Source organism: Uloborus diversus, chromosome 4 (assembly GCF_026930045.1).
Source record: "Uloborus diversus isolate 005 chromosome 4, Udiv.v.3.1, whole genome shotgun sequence".
In the NCBI taxonomy this organism is placed as follows: Eukaryota; Metazoa; Arthropoda; class Arachnida; order Araneae; family Uloboridae; genus Uloborus; species Uloborus diversus.
This window is the reverse complement of record NC_072734.1, coordinates 7347086-7368078: the sequence shown is the minus strand read 5'-3', so window position 1 is coordinate 7368078 and position 20993 is coordinate 7347086. Positions and strand designations below refer to the sequence as shown.

The 20993-nt window shown below is 33.2% G+C and overlaps 2 protein-coding genes across 2 annotated transcripts in view; one reads left to right on the top strand and one right to left on the bottom strand.

Moving 5' to 3' along the window:
- Positions 1–20993, bottom strand: part of LOC129219783 (mitochondrial carnitine/acylcarnitine carrier protein-like) — a 60155-nt gene that overhangs the window by 13147 nt on the left and 26015 nt on the right. The window lies entirely within an intron of this gene.
- On the top strand, positions 566–20579 carry LOC129219782 (carboxypeptidase N subunit 2-like). The gene is made up of 2 exons (XM_054854082.1): positions 566–705; positions 18821–20579. Exons 1-2 carry the CDS (start codon positions 646–648, stop codon positions 20267–20269), a joined length of 1509 nt encoding a protein of 502 aa, XP_054710057.1. The 5' UTR covers positions 566–645; the 3' UTR covers positions 20270–20579.

Genomic DNA, 20993 nt, shown 5'->3' with positions numbered 1-20993 from the left:
TAAGTCTTTTAAGTCTGGTATCATAATCTAAACTCTGAAAGTCTTCTTACTAGCATAGTAGCCCTCCTTTGATCCGTTTTTAATCAAGAAATATCTTTCTTGAGATAAAGATATCAAAATTCAGCAACATACTCCAAATTAGATCTCACCAAACTCCTGTATAAAGGCAGAAAAACCTTAGAATTGTTTGAAATAGATCTATTCATGAACCTAGGCATTCTATTGGCTTTGATACTTGCTATGCTGCACTGTTGACTAAACTTGAAGTTCTGATTTATTTCTTTTTCATAATCAGGTGAAAAAATAATCACAAATTGGTATGATAATAACATTATGAAATTTCACCAACTCCTCAAATAAACAAACCTATTCTTATATCAAAGGAGGAAATGTAGTAGTTGAGCAGAGAGGAGTGTAGTACTCATAAGAAAAAATAGCAAGTCAATAAAGGAAGCTGTAGTATTTGATCTTCGAACCACAGGAAACAGGAAGTCGCTATATCCGTTGATTTTTACGAGTGGACAGAGCAGAAAATGGTCTCAGGCAAGGGTCAAGAAATTAGAAATGGGGAATGTGATGCCATCAAAGATATGACTTCTGTACATGGAATAGGTCTATAGCAGACACAGATTCAATAAGAGCATCATGATATTTTTAGTGTTATTTAGTGTGTTGCTTGGAGTATGGAACTGTAGGTCACAAATGGTAAAGTACAATTTTGTCTTGTAGTGTGAAATAAAAAGATAAATTTACATTAGAAGTTAACTTATTTTATTACTATTATTATTATTATTATTATTTGATAAACTGGAACATCACTTTTAAATTAGTAACTTGGGTATCTGAAAATAATATGATTTGAATTCAATTAAAATTATCAATTATTAGAGAATTTATTATTGTATTATATGATAAACTAAGAAAATACCTTTAAATTAATAAGCTATTAATATAAAAATTAAAATGATTTTGAATATAACCTAAACAATTGTATAATAAAAATATTTTAAGGCCAGCATCAATTGAGATTCAAACTAAAAGATTGGCAGTAAAATGTTCCTGATAAATTTCCCATGAAAATAATGTTTCTTATTCCTACTTCATGCATTCATTTCTTAATTTAATTAAAATGAATTGTATGAGAACACATAAACCTCCACATAAGGGATGATTAACCTTACTTTTATTGTAAGAAGGAAGTTTTAATATTACTTTTATTACTAAAAATAAAACTTATATTACTTACAAACATTACTTACTTTTATTACTAAAAATAAAATTAAAATGTGCATTGAAGAACATTGTTTAATGATTTTTGATGCCAAACTGAAAATATTTGTTTTCGTAGTTATGAAAATTAATGTGATTTCGATTTAGTTACGGGGAAAAATTGTTCCAATAAAACTGTTCAGTAATATTAAGCAGGTCAATATTTAAGCAAGTTACATAGCTAGGTTATGCATTCATTAACAAGCTCTTTGCAGTTTTTATTAGTTGCATTAATGTTGAAACATAATGTTTCAAATTCAATATGAATTTGATAATGTTTAAGATTTTTTTATCTGATATGAGTAGGACATTATTTTATCATCAAGGCAAGTTTCAAATGTTTAACATTTTTAAGGTAATTGTAGATATATATTATTTGAAAATCAGGCAAAAACGGTCTTCTATTATAATGATAAAAGTTTCATAGTAAATTACGCTACTTGAAAATATTTTGTCGTTCTTTGAATTCTACGATGATTGAATAAGATATTGTTTACAATTGAAAAAAAAAATCAACAGGAATGATTTCTAATTTCCCCATTAACGCAAGAAAAAAATCCAAAAACATAAAATTATCCTTCATACATTTTTCAAAGGACTGACCTGAAACAACCTATAATTGAAATATCGAAAAATAACTTTGATTTTTATAATTTTATCTCTATTAAAGTAATTTTTTTGCAAATACAAGTTTTAAGGGTTCAAATCAAGTTTTTTTTGATAATATAAATTATTATGCATTAGTTTAAAACTTAAAATATACCTTTTAAGCAAGGGTGCCAACCTAAGGGAGATCGTGGCGCAGACTGCGTCATTGAAATTTTTAGGAATATCTCTTTTGTTGGAGGACTCTTGCTTTTGGGGATTTTGTAGTATTGGGGATGTATCCTTGCTCTTGGGGGGGGGGAGGCATCTCTGTTTTAAGTTCAAAATAGCTCACAAATCTTCAGTATCTACACACTGGGACCAGAGCATGTTGCTGGTCGTCACATTTGTATTTGTATTGATGTAAATATAACAGCATTATTCTCTCTATATACATGGTGCTCTATATACCCTATCTATGGACATCACTCAATCATTATGCAGCATTTACTTTTTTCAGTTTCTTCCTCATTGACATTTTCAAATACTGTCAGCCCCGCTTAATCCAATATTGTCGGTTCTAAGAAATATTTGATTAAGCGGGAAAATTTTCTTTAAATTCCTAAATTAACAACATTTGTCTTAAAATGGAATAATTAACGTTATTGGCAAAAAGGTTTTTGAAATAAGCTAATACAAAATAATAATAATTTAATAATTAGTACATACATTACAAGTATGTATGAAAATTATAAAAAGTAACGTACAAATTGAGGTATGAAATCTTTGTTTTGGAACTTTTTTTCAGGGCATTATTTTTTGAAAAATTCCATAATAGTTAATTGCTTGCTCAAGGTCTTTTGGAAACACATTTTCCGATTCCCTTTTCCCCTTACCCGTCTACGGTGTTTCACATTTAATATTCATTAATTTATTGTTGTCTATCATTTTTTTTTTTTGTAATGGCAAAGACAAATGATATTTGATAGAATGGTGGAAATGTTTTGATGGAATATGAATGTTGTTTTTCTTGCCCATTGGCGAAAACTATTTACGTTAAAATTGTTCTTGCTTAATTTATTTCTAATTTATTCAAAAGTTTTCTCAGCAAAAATATTTGTGAAAGCTGATCACTATTATTCGATTATCCCGGGAAATTATTTGTTTAAGTAGGGACGTTTAACATTGCGTCTATGGGGAAACATTCTGTTCTGGGAAGTTTTACTCGTAAAAAGGGGGGGGGATTCATTTATCCGTTACCGATTAAACGGGGCTGACAATATAAATTAAATGACTTTGTAGTTTATAGATTACCATGTTGTACATTCATTGAATTGGACTTTAGTTTTTTTTAATTACTGAATCGTCAGATTAAATTAATTAAATTTTAATGAAACTTGAGACTTTCCATTGTTGACATTCTCGTAACTTACTCTCATTCATTATTTTTCCAAAATAAGGAGCCTCACTTTGTGCAATTTCTAGAATTCTGCATAGCTTATTTGCTTCAATATTCATTAAATACATACATTATCTACTATCTCAGTGATTGTGAGGGCTCTTTCTGACACAAAAAGAAAACATATGAGGCATTCAAAAATTATTGAAGTTTTTAAACAGACCTAATTTAAGCATTCTATTTTGTTGTCGTACATTAAATTCATTTCTAAACAATAAATATTTCATAAAATAGTTTTATTACATCAATCTACTTCCATTCGCATTACTTTTTAGTATTTAATTGATTCACCCCTCTATAACGTTTTCCCACCTCTTACATTTTTTCTCTTCAGTACTACAAAACGTTAAATCAGGATTCAACTGTATATTTATCTCATTACTTTGTTTCACTGATAAATTCATGAAATAAAATTTTTATTTTACTTAATTTGTTTTCAAATAAGCAGCATTTATTTATACTTAAGTTTTATATGGAATTTTAACATGCTTTAAATTTCCATTTTACTAACTCATTATATTTAAATATTATTAAATTAAGAAGAAGTTTCTAGATAAGGAAAATTAATAGCAGCATTTTCCTATTAAACCAGCAATACTATTTACTGCTCAACTATTTTAAGAAGACGATCATTTTTAGAGGCAAACATTGCAAATCTGTTAAGTTGATAGTATGGATTGGGGTTAGTAACAAATGGATGCCTATGCACATTATGCAAGAGTATTCAACTTAAAATATAAATTCTTTCAAAAACAAAAATTTGAAAAACATTGCAGACACATGTTTTGGGGTTACAAGGAACCAGTTTTAGATTAGGAAGCAGTGGCGCAGCCAGAAAGTTTTTCTGGGTGGGGTTTCAAAATCGAAATTTGTTGCTTTCTTTCCCATTCATTTACAATGCGTAATTATTCAATATCAAAGAATTTTTACAGATTAGTAATTATTCATTCTAAGTAACTTCTTAAAACAATTAATAATTCGTATTGATGTCACTATGAAACGAAGAAAGTGGGGAAAACCACAGAATACTTATATTTAGTTTTACTTTAATCTTATATTTATTCTTTGTGTGTTTTTCGCAAGATCATTTAAAAGCTCCTCCTCAAATACATTCATGTATTTTTGAATGTCAAATGCTAGCCAATAACGGTTTCGATCTTTCGATGAGAATTGGTTAAGAGCCTCAGAAAATCGGGTGCGGTAGGCTTCCTCTCTCTAGATGTCCCTAAAAAGCATTTGTGCAGAGATGGAAGTGCTGAGGGACCATGATACCCTGTAGAGCTTTATTTATAGCACCATTTTAGCTATCTTATACCAGTCGGGATGTGGGGTGCTCATCATGAAATACAACTTTTATATTTAAGAATTGAAAAGTAATTTCTGACTGCTTTCAGATTATTAAAAGCAGTAAGATATATTGTTGAAACCTCTTCCGCTTGGAAAAGCTCAAATACTCTGATTTTTCCCTTGATTTTAAAGGAGGATATAAATGTGCTTGTGTTCTGGGAGGGGTTTTAACCGGCTGCGCCACTGTTAGGAAGCAAGCATAACATACAACCATAAGCTTGTATCTTTTTGCACTGTAAAAGGGGTTTCTTGAAAGCTCAAAACATATGTTCATAATTTATTTTTGCACATTTGTGTTTTTATAGCAGCGTTGCTTATATTTTAAAGCATAACAGCCTTTATTTTACATTTAATTAACTCTTGAGGGAATTACATATAATTAAAAAATATTAATAACAAATCATAACTAGAAATGGAAATAAAATTATGTATTGCTTTTTGGATGTCGAAAGTTTGGTTTATATAGTTTTATGGCACAGCATCTGTACTGAATCAAAAAAATATATATAACTTTTAGAAAAAACGATTGTAGTAAATTTCTCTGGAAAAAAAATGTAAAAATATATGAGTAAAGATAATGCAAGATGTTTTAAACTGTTCTTTCTTCATTTTGTGACTTGTTCAAATAGGTCACAAGTAGCTCCCAGCTTTGAGGGAGAAAATATTTAATTTTCCTTATTTTTAATTTAGTTATTTATTTCAATTTTACTTTTTTTTTTTGAACTTTAATCTATTATTTATTTATTATTATTTTATTTTTGATTTTATTAATTTTTATTTTTTTGACAGGCACTTTTTTATATCTTCATTTATAAGGGAAAAAATATATAAATATATTTTTTTCCTTTTCTTTCACTTGTTCTTTTTTATTTATTTATTTACTTATTTATTTTTATTTTTTTTTGTATATAGTGTTAGCTAATGTTTCATAATCATTTTATTTTTACTTACATAATTAAGTAATTTTACTTGAAACTGTTTCTGAAATAACTCTACTAGTGATTGTTAATTTATTTCAGTTTAATTTAGTTACTAGTTTTCACTTGGATTTTAAGACTTAATTTTAACTTATGCCATTTAAGATTAGATTATATAAATATTAACTTATTTAGATTGCTTGTAATGTAGTTTTGGTTAGGTATTGCCACTTTGTCAATCTGATAGTTTACATAAATGTAAGGATTGTTATAACTACTCTCCAACCCCTTCCAGAAGGCAAAATTTGGCTGCGCTATAATTAGCACATTTTTTCAAATTTAAAAACTAGTAGATCACTAAATGCATGATACAAAGTTACAACAAATGTTTCATCACTTTTCATAAAAAGTTTTTGATTGCAATAAATCACATCAATTCATTTTTTACTTCTTTTATTTTGTCTTACTAATTGAATTTATTATATTACTATTAAATTCTATTGTTATTCAGATTTGTTTCAATAACAATGGCATTATGTAGCATTTGTTAATGTATTAATTAGCTATTTTGCAAATTTCTTTGACTATCTTCTTTTTCTTTTCTTTCTTTCTTTTTTTTAAAATAACTTAGGAATCAGCAGGGTTCCCAACACATTTTAGCCATAGAAAAGGGTAAAAGAGGACCACTTTGAATCAAAAAGGGGACCAAAGGGGACCAGTTAGGATTAAAAAGAGGACCTAGGGAGGACCATTCATAGTTAAACCCAGGGAAGCACCAAAAGGCAAATTAGCTGCCTGGCACTAAATACATGAAGATAATTCGTTAATTAACCACAATAATGATTTTTAATGATAAATCCTTATCACCTTCTGCACAACTGAATTTTCTGTGCATTCAATTATATTATTTACACAAACATTTGGATGGAGGGGGGGGGGGTGACAAGCAAGCATGTAACTAACCATCTTACAGAGTAACTTTAATTGTAAAAATAAATTTCCTACTAATTAACAGGTAAAAACTGGCTAATTAAAAATAATCACCTAAGTGACCGATGAATTAGTGCATACCTAATAAAAACTTTTTAGATAGTTATTACAGTAAACATCATAGCACCTAGTAGTTTACAAAAATGACATATACATATGAGAGTTTATGACCAAACACCAAAGCAGGAGGTAATTTCTGGCTACACTACTAACTAAGTTCAAAAATATTAGAGGATTTCAAATCATTTATTAGTATGCTAAGTATCCAAATCATTTCTTCATATGTATGTATTAGTCATTCGGGCACCAAAAAATATTGTAATGTCTTCATGTATGTATAAAAATTAGTGAGAAAGAAAATTTTTTATTAAAGTCACCACACCCAAAAATATACAAATGCTGCTCAAGCAATAAATACACTGAATGTAAACTTGAGTCTGCTTTTACTGGATAACTTAATGTAATAAATAAATGTGTAATTTCAGATTCATAGAGATATATTTTCAAATTGAAAACTCATTATGAGTATTTTAAAAAAAATAAGGATACAAAGTTTTAGTTTTTAAAATAATATAATTTGAGGTAACACATGTCAAAACAGCTTCCAATTTTCAAAAATATTAAAATAATTACATGATACAAAAGGATCGAAATATTGAACACGAGAATAAAATTTTCGCGAAGTATGTTCACTGTTGGCATAATTTCCTTAACAAATATTCTCTAAAACTAAAAATGACTAAAATTGAACATAAAATATGCTAGTCTAGGATAGTATATGTAAAAATAACATTCGATTGTGCAAAATATCAAAATATGTTCAAGATGCAAAAAGATTGAAATCTTAAACACAAGAAGCAATTTTTCGCGAAGTTCGGGAAAGTCCAATGCTGCTATGGTTCTAAAAATAAGAAAGTTTATTATCTATTAAAATTAAACAAAAAATAAGCTAATCTATGGTAGCGTATGTCAAAATAACTTCCGACTGCCAAAAATATCAAAATATTAACAAGATGCAAAAAGATAGAAATCTCAAACACGACAAGCAATTTTCCGCGAAGTGCGAGTAAGTTCAACGTTGCCATGGTTTCGAGAAAAAAAGTAGTTTATTATCTTTTAAAATTAAACAAAAAATAAGCTAATCTATGGTGGAGTGTATCAAAATAACTTCCTATTGCCAAAAATATCAAAATATGTACAAGATGCAAAGATTGAAATCTTAAAACACAAAAAGCAATTCTTAGTGAAGTTCGAGTTCGTGCAATGCTGCTATGGTTCCAAAAATAAGAAAATTTATTATCTATTAAAATTAATCAAAAAATAAGCAAATCTATGGTGGTGTATGTCAAAATAACTTCCGACTGCCAAAAATATCAAAATATTAACAAGATGCAAAAAGATTGAAATCTCAAACACGATAAGCAATTTTCCGCGAAGTGCGAGTAAGTTCAATGTTGCCATGGTTTTGGGAAAAAAGTAGTTTATTATCTATTAAAATTAAACAAAAAATAAGCCAATCTATTATGGAGTGTGTCAAAATAACTTCCGATTGACAAAAATATCAAATTATTTACAAGATGCAAAAAGATTGAAATCTCAAACACGACAAGCACTTTCCGCGAAGTGTGAGAAATTTCAATGTTACTATGGTTCCAAAAATAAAAAAGTTAATTGTCTATTGAAATTAACCAAAAAATAAGCTAATCTAAGGAGGTATAATGTTAAAATAACTTCCGATTTCCAAAAATATCAAAATATTTACAAGATGCAAAGAGATTGAAATCTCAAAACCCAGCAAGCAATTTTCGGCGAAGTCCAAGAAAGTTTGATGTTACCATGGTTCCGAAAAAAAAAGTAGTTTAATATCTATCGGAATTAAACATAAAATAAGCTAATCTACGTTAATGAATGTTAAAATAACTTCTGACTGTCAAAAACATCAAAATATTAACAAGATGCAAAAAGATTGAACTCGCAAACGCAGGAAGTAATTTTTCGCGATGCTACATATCGAACACAAGTTCAGAAATTAACACTGATAAAACATGCTTGATTTTTTTCAAGGTTTTTTCAAGGGCGTACGAACTTGTGAGAAATTTCGGTAGCAAAATGCTTTGATTTGACGTCATAACTCCTCCTCCAAACCTTTCCATTTGCTAGATTTCCATGTTACAGCGGTTGAAGGAGGAGTAATGACGTCAATCTGAAGCGAAATAATACCAGAAAGTCAGGTTCAATAGAAAGACGGCGCGGCGGCCGCGTGTTCGGGCGTAACAAACGTCAGCACACAATATCTTTTAATGTAATGAAAATTTTTAAAATCTGATTTTTGAGTAAAAACAATATAAAAGCGGACTAAACGGACCAAAATGTTAAAAAGCGGTCTAAAGCGGACTTTACCATAAAAAACGAACTTTGGCGGGAAAAGCGGACCATTTGGGAGCCATGAATAAGCAAGCAGAATGAATTCAAGAAAAAGTCCAAATCCTTTTCACCTTCATTATAAAGCACAGCTTGGAATTAATGGTGGAACACATGAGACTATAAAAGTGCAAAGCAGACAAATTTAATATAATTAACCTCTTTACTGTGGGAACTTCTTCGCCAAAAAAGGTCATTTTATGCGTAAACATTTTGAAGAGAAATGTTCACTTCCCAGCAATGCATTTGGTTCCGGGACCTCCTGGGTTGCTACTTCTTTCGTTTTACAAAGGAGCTTCTGCTTGATCAATCAAGCCATTATGGGGATCCAGCGTGCGATAGTTTCTAAAGAGTGGGAGGGGACGCTGTCCCTAAGGTGCAAGGGGTAGGTTGAGGATGACAGCTGGAATGTATTCATTTGGCTTTCTCTTTTCTTAGGCTTGTTCTGAAAACCATTTTGAAATTCTCCTAGCTTCAAAAGGACCTCTAAGCATTTTACAACGAAATTTCAAAATATTTACTTATGTTCAGACAGACGTTATATTTTCTGTAAATTCTAGTCAACTAGTTTAGTTATTGAAATTTGCTGTTCAACTTTTAAAACTGCGCAATTAAATCAATTTAATTTAAAAATTTAAAAAATAAGAAAAAAAAAATTGATGGAAGTTGAAATAACTTTCCCTTACCACAAACTTTAACATTAAGTTCTTTATAATCTATGGACAATTAGATTGCTTATTAAAACTGCGAAGCTTAGTATTTGCTACATGATTATATACTATGATAAGCAATGTTATTTTATTTTTTTTACAAACTAACGGTTTATAGTTTATCTGCATAAATTTTTATATGGTAGCCAAAAGCTGGGGCATTAACTTTCATTACGTATGGCTTGAGTCAAACCCATTTACTTGGGTGTGCTAGTGTTTCCTTGGCTCCAACCAACTTAAAACCAAAGTTTTCTAGCAATGAAATTAAGACTGAAACATTTATAATTTATCATGTTCTATATTAATAATTTCAAGCCGGTAAAAAATTCAACAGCAATTTTATTTTTGTTAAACGATAAACTTGAATGCTTCGTATATGTTATATTGTCATTCGGAACCGACGTCTACAACAAATTTACAATTGAAGAAGAGTCTGTTTACAAAATGTAACTGTAGATGGGGCAAACCTAACCTGGCAGCATTTTGAAGGCTGAGCAGATCCTAATGACAACATCACGACGCTGTCAGGTTAGGTTTACCTCAACTGTAACTGAAATCAAAATCATATGCAGGATCCGACTAAAATATGGGGAGATAGGCGTAGATAGACCTTGATGCCCCCCCCCCCGCAAGATTTTTTAAAAAATTCACCATAGAGCTTATTTTTCTGAACGTACTCCCTTATACCGCACTGCACCGCGGGGTTGCGGGGGTGCCATGTGCGCCATTGGCTAAATCAAAATCGTAGCCCCTTGGGAGCATTTCAAAAGCAGGAGCCGTAGGCTACGTCCCAGTTCCCCAGATTGTAATTCTGATTACGCCAGTGACTAACTACTATGATACCAACCGTATTTTCGGGATTAAGCGCCGCGGCGCATACAAGAAAAAAAGTTTCAAAAATGTGGATGCGGCGCATATAATGGGAGCGGCGGGTATAGTGTTTTTTTTTTTTTTCCCCGATCAAGTTTTAAAAAAAATCCGAGTTTGCAAAAAAGTTGAACATTTTACCAATAGATGGCGCCACACTTTTCCCTTTCGTTTTGCGAAATGAGCGACAAGCAAAGCAAAGAGGGGTAGCCATAGGGGAGGTGAGTCAGCGATTGCTGGTGTTGCACCATAGAGAGAAACGCTAAACCACGTGAGCGCTGAATGACGTGAGCGGCGAGGAAGCCTCATCGAAGCGAAGGGGGACGGAGGGTCAAGGAAAGGAGCTTGTTAGCAAGACTAGCAGGGGAGGGGGGTGGAACTTCCAGTTTTCTAAAGGGGAATCACCCCTTTCAACAAAGTGGGTTGCTCGGGGTGGTCAAGTGACCTACTAATTGAAAACTTGTTTCTCCGTCTCCCATCCCCAATTTTATTCACTCACATCGTCGCTTTTGCTGTCGTTCGTGCGTTCTTTTCTTTCTTAAAGTTTTTACATCGAGTTTCATCTGAAATGGCTCCTACTAAACGACTTAAGAGTTACACTGCAGCTTTCAAGTTGGAAGTTATCGCTAAGGCTGAAGCGATCGGAAATCGTCCTGCTGCCCGGGAATTCGGAATTGATGAAAGATGTGTTCGGCGTTGGAGGTCCGAAAAATCAACGATCGAAGCGATGCCGAAGACAAAACGTGCCCGACGAGGAAGATCAGCTCACTGGCCGGATTTAGAACGGGACCTGAAGAAGTGGGTAGTGGAGCAGAGAGCTAAAGGAATTTCCGTTTCGACTGTCCGGATTCGAATAGAAGCCAGGTGCATCGCTGCTAATTTGAATATTTCCAACTTCAAAGGCAACGCGAATTGGTGCTTCAGATTCATGAAGCGGAATCATTTGTCCGTCAGGCAGCGAACAACTGTGGGGCAGAGTCTTCCAGCTGATTGGATGGAGCAGAAAAAAAAGTTTTTAGACTACGTCGAGAAGCTGAAGAAAGAAAACAACTTTCAGCCTCATCAGCTTATCAACATGGACGAAGTCCCTTTGACTTTCGACTGCCCTCCCAACAGGACTGTCACATCTACCGGTGAGAAGAGCGTCGCCATTACAACCACGGGGCATGAAAAAACATCATTCACGTGTGTTTTGGCTTGCACGGCTAGCGGAGAGAAGCTGAAGCCTATGCTGATTTTTAAGCGGAAAACGGTCCCGAAGGAGTCTTTCCCGTCCACCGTTGTCATCCGCTGCAACGAGAAGGGGTGGATGAATGAGGCCCTGATGTCAGACTGGTTTAACGAAGTTTGGAGAAAAAGGAAAGGCGCTTTTTTCCAACCAAGTGGAATGTTGATTATGGACTCCATGGCGGCGCACAAGACCGACCCTGTGAAGGAAGCGGCGCGGCAATGTTTGGCGTCCCTGGCCATCATACCAGGTGGGCTTACAAAAAAGTTGCAGCCCTTGGATTTGGCCCCCAATCACAGTTTTAAGAGCCACATGCGTCAACAATGGGAGTCCTGGATGGTGAACGGACTGCACGAATACACGAAAGGCGGCAACCTGAAGAAAGCGTCGTTCGCGGAAGTGGCGAAGTGGGTAGCTGCAGCTTGGAATGCGGTAAAGCCGAGCACCATAATTTCCGGCTTCACCGAGGCGGAGATCATTCCCCGAGTCCCGGATGTTGCTGCGGAGGACGATGGCTCCGATGACGAGGAAAACAGCCCGGAGCTCGATGCAGACTTTCTAGGACTATTTGCGTCCGACAGCGAGGACAGCGATTTCGAAGGATTTTGAATCGCCGATCCATAGTGGATGCGACCCACTGAAAAAAGCGTGCTTATAGTGGCGCCGACCACTTAAAAAAACGTGGAGCGCCATGAGGAGAAGGGTCCGCGTCCCGCGCTCTGGATAACCAACCAATGTCTCCTCCCAAAGTACGAAAATTTTAATTATAGTAATAATAATATAGTTATGTTAATTATATTCTTTTAAATTTTATTTTCATTTTATTGCAAGTTTCTGAACGTCTAAATTGCGCTTTTAAGTTGCGTTAAGTTGGATGCGGCGCTTATAGCGGGCGCGGCGCTTATAATGGGTGCGGCGCGTACATTAATTTTTTTTTCCGGCGACGATAATTTTCGATGCGGCGCTTATACTGGGTGCGGCGCTTAATCCCGAAAATACGGTAAGCACCAAATTGATTTTTCTTTCAACCTTTTTTGACCCGCGGGCCGGCAACATCTTTTTAAAAGAACTCCCGGACCGGTCAGTTTTTTTTCTCTTCTTTATTTATTTATTTTTTTTAATATGAAAAAAAAAAGAAATTAACTCGCAGAACCTGAAAAATCTGCTAAAAAAACTTTTGGACCGGAGAATCCCCCCCTTCCCCCCCCCCCATCTTTTCTTCTTATTTTTCGTTTTTTTTTCTCAAAAAAAGTGTAAATACTAGACTTGCGGATTGTTGTGGAAAAAGTTAGTGGGCAGCTGAGTTTTTTTTTTTTTTGTTTTTTTTGTTTTTTTACTACATATTAAAGATTTGTTGCAAAACATTTCATAGCAAAGGTTGTAGATAGCTAATTGTTGTAACAACTATCCATAAGTAAGTGAACATTTGAGAAAAATCAGACAATTTTGAAAATTAATCACCAAATTCATGCAAAAACCGTTACATAGGATATTATTAGACTTTTATATTTATTTCTTTATTTGTTTTCGAATAAAGAATTTTTAATTTGTTTACTTCATAGCTGCGTCGCCCGGGCTTCACTCGGTCTACCTCGAAAATAAAAGTAATGTCAAACGATCAGGCTAAAAAATATAAAAAATCTGCAAAATTTCCTGACGAATCGAGGAAAAGTAACCAAAATAGAAAATTTTTAAATTTCCCAATTATTGAAAAAGCCACAAAACAAAACGCAGAATTTTATTTGTTCATATTCGAGAAAAAAAAAAAAAAAAAAACTGCAAGAGATCCCTCTTCTCAATGATTTTCTTCACGCTACTAATTTTAATTTAAATCATTGTTCAACAATGACCGTAAGCAGCAATGAATTTCAAATTGAAGGCTTGCCTACATTTTAGATTAAAATTAGTTAAAAACAGTTGTACACTCACGTTCTAATCACCTTGAGACATTGGAACAAATGATGCAGAAAAATCAGAGGTTTCCATGGATATTTTATTCTAATTTTGGTGAGCATTATTTTGCCCTCATATTATAGAAAAAAGCCATTTTGGGATCTTATTATTTGAATTCAAACGGTTCGGTTCTTTTTTTGGCGTTCGAAAACCCCCTTACGTTCTTTCGTGGGTGCTCAATTAAATCCCTGCCAAATTGTTCGAGATCCGACGTAAACTGTGGATTTGTATAGGGAGCCATACACACACACATATATATATTGAATGTTTTATTTATATAGATTTTAAATCGAGGACAAGCAAAAACCCCTGAGGACCGGCAAATTTTCCTTCGGACGGTACCGGTTTACACAACCACCAAGAGAGAATCGCTGTTCTAAACTTATAAACAATATAAGCAGGAGAGGGGAGGGCCCCCAAATAAAGATGGTGACTAGCGACTCAAGTATCGTTGTCGGATCGTGGTAGTACGTATTCTTTCGGCGGAGATGGGGGGGGGGGTATTTTGCTATTGCGATACAGCCTATTACAAAAAAAGAAGAAATCCCGTTGGGCATTAACACTAAACCCTCTTGCTATCTCTCTTCGTACTGTCATGTTTTTTGATACGCAACTTTTCTACAATGATACGATTTTTAAACTGTTAATAAAATGCTTGGAAATAATGATGATTAATAGCAAATCCGGGAACATAAATGTGCTTGATTTGTGGCAGAGGACTTTGACCTGGGTTCCGTGGAGGGTTTCCACAAGTGAGAAAGAAATTGGAATGTCTAAAAATAGATTTTTGTTCCGTTCAAATGTATTCATTTATCTTCATTCAGTTAATCATCGCTAAAGAAAAAATGTAATAAAATAACTTTTCTTTTTTATTTGTGAAAGGCCGCAGATAATCCACCCACGAATAATCGGAGTTTACTGTACTGAAACATATTGGGCTCGCAGTATTTATCAGGTTGCAGACTTGTAGATTTCAACTATTATTCCTGATGTAAAAAAATGCTTTGAAAAAAACAAAAAAACAGTTACAGGAGATCAGAAGATTCTTCTTCATCAGAATAAATACTATAATCAGAGCTGTCGTTGCTCGAATAATCTGCGTCTGACATCATGAAGCATATAAGTATTCTCTAAGAAGAAAATGTTCTAAATTCATCGAGAATGTTCAACAAAGAATGAAGTCCTTCTCGTTGTAGATACATCAATGTAGCTACTGTGAAGTGCGCATGCTCAGCCATTATACAATTTATCAGTCAGACAATGCACCCATGAAAAGCAAGAGCAAAGAATTAATCCCCTTTCAAAAGAAAACCTGAACTATTGTAGACGAATCAACATGGGAATTTGTGCTTGAACGAGCAATTAGAATCTAGTTTCTGTGGTTAGAATTAGTATTCGAAAAAGCTCTGGGTTGTGTTTGTATATGTTTAAACTAATGCATATATAATATACGTGTATATATAAGTAAGAGGGGAAAGCATACATTTTAGTATTCTTATCCTTTCTTCTTTCAAACTATTGAACTTTATTCTTATTTCTTAATTTTTCATATTCATGGCTAAACGTCCCAAATGACGGTGAAAATTTGATCATGATAAAAACTAAATTGCTTGAAATCGGTTGAAGTCTTTTATTCGCATCGCATTCTAAGCCTTTCTGAATAGATATCTTTTTAAGGTGCAAACAGCTCACACACTCGTGTTGTATTTTCTACCTTGTCACTCTATAATAGTAAAAGTGACGCGATGTGATAACTTACTTTTTAAATCTTATTTTTTTTTTAAGGAAAAACAGGAAGAGAGAACATATTGATTAGAAGGAAAACTACTAGCCTCAACTTGGGTTTTGGGACCACAAAAAGCAACAGCATAAGTAAAGGTGGTTTTGAACGAGTTTACATTACAATATGCATTATTTTTACAATAGAAATCCAAATATTTCGAGGGGGGGGGGCAGCATCTCTTTCCCTTAAATTACATCATTGCAGATTGATACATTTAATTAATTCACGTTTTGCCGCGATTTTACATTTTTTTTTTTTTTTTTTTGCACTACGTTTAGTTTACACAAACTAAAACGCCGCACAAGTTTAGATTCAGCTGACTCTTTGTAATAAAATAAAAACGTCCTACTAGATTCTCTCTCTGTTTAAATATTTTTATAATCGACTAGTATGGGGGACAACTGCTCCCTTTTCTTTCAAAAGAAAAGGTTCTTATTATTTTATAAAAATTAAAAAATGTAGCATCGAATTGAAAGAAGTACTATATGACCCGGACATTTTAAGAGAAGGTCAGTTAGTCAATAATGACGTTAAAATTAAATTTTAGAAAAGGTCACTTGTGAGGCACCACCTACCTCCCCCCCCCCCCCCCCCGTATCTCCAACTTTTTTGCGCACCAGCTGCTTATGTTCTCTCTAATTATATCTTTATCTCTCGCACTCCTGCAAGGAAAGTGACACAACTCAAAATTGGAGAAAAACGTACTAGATATTTATTTTAAATCTAAATTTATTGCTCTTTTTTTGCCAACAAAACTCGCACAATACTTCTGGCATATGTCGAGTTTCTCGGATAGGGAAAGAATTTTCGACCCCGCAATGCGATATAATTTCAAGTCGTCAGGATGCATCCTACCCCTCCTAGGAGCTCTGAAACATTCAACTAAAACACCCTGAATATATTATAATTCATCATGTTCCTGTGTAGTTTTTTCCGGTCGAGCTTTACTTAGGTGTATGAGAAGCGTTTTGCAATTTCACCTTAAAATAATTAATATTTTCCTTTGAAAACATTTGCATAAAAGGTGCAATATGTAACATTTTTCTTTTTTAAATAAAAACTTGAAGCACTTGGTGATTTATAAGTTTAACAACGTTTAAAACAGCACTCATTTGCAGAAAAATGTCGCAGAAATAAGGGGATTGCAGTGAAGAGGAGGAGTGCATTGAGAAACTTGTAATATAGGAAGATGTGAGCTTTGGATATTATGAGTTAATCAGGACATCCAATAAAGTTCATACCTAAGTTTAAAAAAATTTTGCTATGAAAAAGGTCTTCCCCTTTTCCCGAAACATGTGACTGAAGTTTTTGGTAAACTTGTGCTGCTTCCAAAGTTGTTGATTTTCCCCCCATTTACTTTTTAATTAAGATATTTATTTATTTCATAATAGGAAATTTATTAAGAACTTGACGGAAAGGCATTCTGTAGAGAAAAAGAAAAGCGCAGAACAGATATACGTATAGCAAGTTAGAATTTTATCTTGAGAGGGGTTTGTCGTAACAGTTCGTAAATAAATATACTTCTGAAGACTTGAATTGCAAATATCAGTCCAACTTTAGGAATAATTTTAAGTGATAAGTGTTGTAGACATCTCGAATGTTTAGGGGAGTACTCTGAACACATTGAATTTGCTCTAAAAACCCTTCATACTTCCTTTACAAGAGTTGATAAAGCAAAAGGGCTTCGTGATGGTATTACATACTTCATAAAAAATAATTTAATTAATGGAAAAGTATGCATTTTATACCAATAAGCTCGTACCTTTTTTGCTTTGAAAAACGGGCGGCTTGTAACTCCAAAACAGATGTCGGCATTGTTTTTTTTTTTGGGGGGGGGGGGGACTTTGCATTTTTTTAAAACCAAAATGGTGCTTATATTTCATTATTTTAAATCGCTTGTAAACATGTTCTTTTTTTTGCACATGTTTTTGCAAATACTAAAATTTAATTTTACGGAACTGTGTTGTGTGACAAGAAAATTTTCCTCTCAATTCTGGATTTAGCGCAAAAAATCGAAAAGAATTAATCATCAAAAAATAAGATACATGACATAACCCACATTATTAGATTAAGTTTATATTTCATCGGACAATGGTGTCACTTAGAGTTCCCACCTTAGAGTCGCTAGTGCCATGAACTTTCATTTTATAAGAGAGATTAAATTTATGATATTTTTGAAAAAGTATCATTAACAGATTATTTATAATTGAACAGATTAATTAAGATTTTATGCTGGCACGCTAGTTATACTTTTATATTTATTTCAGACTAAGATTTCTAATCCAGATCTTTTTGTATTTGATAATTAATTATAATAAAAATTTCATTTTCAGCATTTTGCTAGAATATTAGTACCTAATTTCAATCTAAAAATACACAATTTCTGAGTACACATCCATTTCAAGCAGCGTTAGGATGAACTTACTCATAGCTCTGGAACACGTGCGCCTGTCCAGTGAGCGGAAATAAATTAGATCGACAACTGACTCTCCACCTACTCGCGGTTGCTCCTTTTTCGGAATTTATCTTAAGACACCCGCGGTTAGTTGCTTCGAGTACTGCAGGAAAGTCTACTGCCCCTACTCAAGGGGCTCGGGCTACACAGTTAAAGGCACATAAACCTCACCCCGAGCTCAGCTCGGGCTACGCAGTTAAGAGGTTAAGTGGTCCATAGAACCAATTAAGTTTTACTCTGATGCTCTTATACTCAAAGAAAAGATTTAATAGTCTTGAGAATGCAATAGCTCTTAGTGGGCTTATTTAAAAACAATAATAACATGTTAATTCACACAAAGCTTTATTTTAAAATTAATTTGAAAAAAATACCCCTTTTGTAACATATAAATATATTTGATTTAAAATTTTCAAATATTTTTAAAATTTTGAAAAGAATGAACAAGCGAACGAGTAAAGTGTGCATGTACATTGACCACTGACATTTTTTTGAGTTATAAGCCGTTCAGATAGGTTTGATTGTATTTTTTTTTTATTTTTTTAAATTCCAATTCTTCTTCTTATTTTTTTTTCCTGTTTTAATAATTTAAAAGAAATTCACTCATACTTTGATAAAATGTATAATCCAAAGAAAATCTGAAAAAATATATTTCAGACTGTTTTTAGTCGTAGTTTGAAAAATTAATTTTTTTGTAGTTAACGACACCTTTGTTTCAGTGTAGCGATTGCAATCTGCTTGCAGCACTCATATTTTCCAATGCTTTATTGTCTGAATATTTTTCATTTATTGCTCTCATGCTACAGTTCCTATACACTATAAAAAAATTTCAATTCCAGATCTTGAATGACATGTCCTGGATCAATACCTGTCCATCTGAATGTGAATGTCAATACTCACAATCATCACAAATGTTTTTGTCCAAATGGAAAACGGAAAACAATGATGAGCACCTAATCAAGAGCGCAGTGTGTGTTTTTAATAATCACAACATCAAATTCACATACAGACTTTCTGACGACATTGAATCAATCACATTTCTTCAAGAAAACGACACACAAACAATCTTCACCAACGACATACTGAAGCATTTCCAGAAAGTTCAAAGCATTGATTTGCAAGGATCGCTCAATAGTGCAACAGTTCACATCACGAATAGTGCGTTTCACAACCTAGAACACCTGAAGTTTTTGGCACTCCAAAGAGTGGACATGACAGGAGCACAAAAGGCTTTTGCAAAGCTGTCAGAGTTGGAAGTCCTATACGTTATCCATTGCACAATTGGATATCTGAAATGGGAAATGCTGGATGGCCTACTGAAACTCAAAGAACTTTATCTACTACAAAGCGGAATCAAAGAGCTGTATGGATTTGCATTCTATGGAACACCGGAACTAAGGCGACTGTTTCTGTCACACAACGATCTGCTGTCAGTTGATGCTGACGCATTTGTTGGTCTGCTGAAGTTAGAATATCTAGATTTGAGCAATAACCAAATTGATCATTTATCGGGTTTAACCTTCCCACCTCTGCCACATCTACAATGGTTAGAACTGAAGCACAATCCGATAAAAGTCATATTCCCCCACTGCTTCCAATTCCTCAATGGAACTCAACATCTAACCTTAGGGCACAAACAGCAGCCAGTTCATCTGATGAAATTCAGTTTCCGTGGTCTGTATTCTCTTAAGTTTCTACACATTCCCAACATAGACAATGACATACTGATAGAACACATGTTTTATGACTTGCGTGCACTGATGCACTTAAACTTGCAAGGAAGAATAAAAATCATAAATAACAGAGCATTCAACGGAGCGCACAAGTTGTTGAAGAAATTAATCTTGCACAACTGCCAACTGCAAAAATTGTATAAAGATTCATTTCATGGCTTAGAAGTTTTGCAGGTTTTAGATTTATCTTTAAACCATTTGCAGAGTTTGGAAGAGGAAACATTTAGACACCTAAAATCCATCCGATATATTCTGTTGCATAATAACAAATTGAAGCAAATGCCGAGTGAACTATTCTTTGAAAACCATCAACTGCAAGCTATTTCTTTACATGGAAACCCTTGGAATTGTTCATGCAACATGAAAGAATGGAAAGAAAACATCGTTATGTCGAATTATATAGAGCCAATTGCTGAAAACTGCACAAATCAATACAACTGCACTGAGGAAATGGTACCCATAACTGATATAAACACATCACCTGTCTGTGAAAATCCAGTTATTTACAAAGGAGAAGAGTTATTCACAGTTCTAAAAAGTTTAAACTGTCCATGAAAATGAAAAATAAATTTCAAACAGTTTTGAACAATGTAAAGTGTTAGATAAACAAATGCTTTGGTAATTGTAATAGTACATGGCAATATACTTGTTCTATGTTTTTCAGTCTAAGTAAAACAATAACCTTCAGGGAAGTGAAGACAACCTTAATAAAGCTAAGGTCAATGAATCAAAAAAAGTACCTTTCCTTATTTCAGTAACAAACAAATCTAACAATGTCTTACATAACTAACAAGTAATCCTCCCCAAATGTCACTCACCGATCGGAATAAAATATTGCACTCACATAAAATACGTAAAAATGTTAAACCTGTGGCTTTTCTTTTTTTTTTTTTTCTGGCAATAAACACTTTTAACGGTGGGAAAAGCACCCTTAAATATTGGTTTACTGAGATAATAGAAAGTGCAATATACTACATGATTCTTTTATTTTAAAGTTTAACAGTAAAATTCAAGTAACAAATAAAAATTTCAAAAAATTATATTTTATAACAAGAAAACAAACAAAAGTTGAAGTATTTCAGAATGTTTCTGAAAAATTTTTTGACCCAGAGAGAAGGTTTAATCTAAAAAATAGAATTTACAGAAAATCGTAAAGCATGCAAACTTAAGTTTGTTTTTCATATTGTAAAATAACATTTTTTTCTTTTGAATACTTAATCATTCTTAGCTTTTTGTAATTAAAATTTAAAACATAAGAACATATTGCATCCTCTAATAT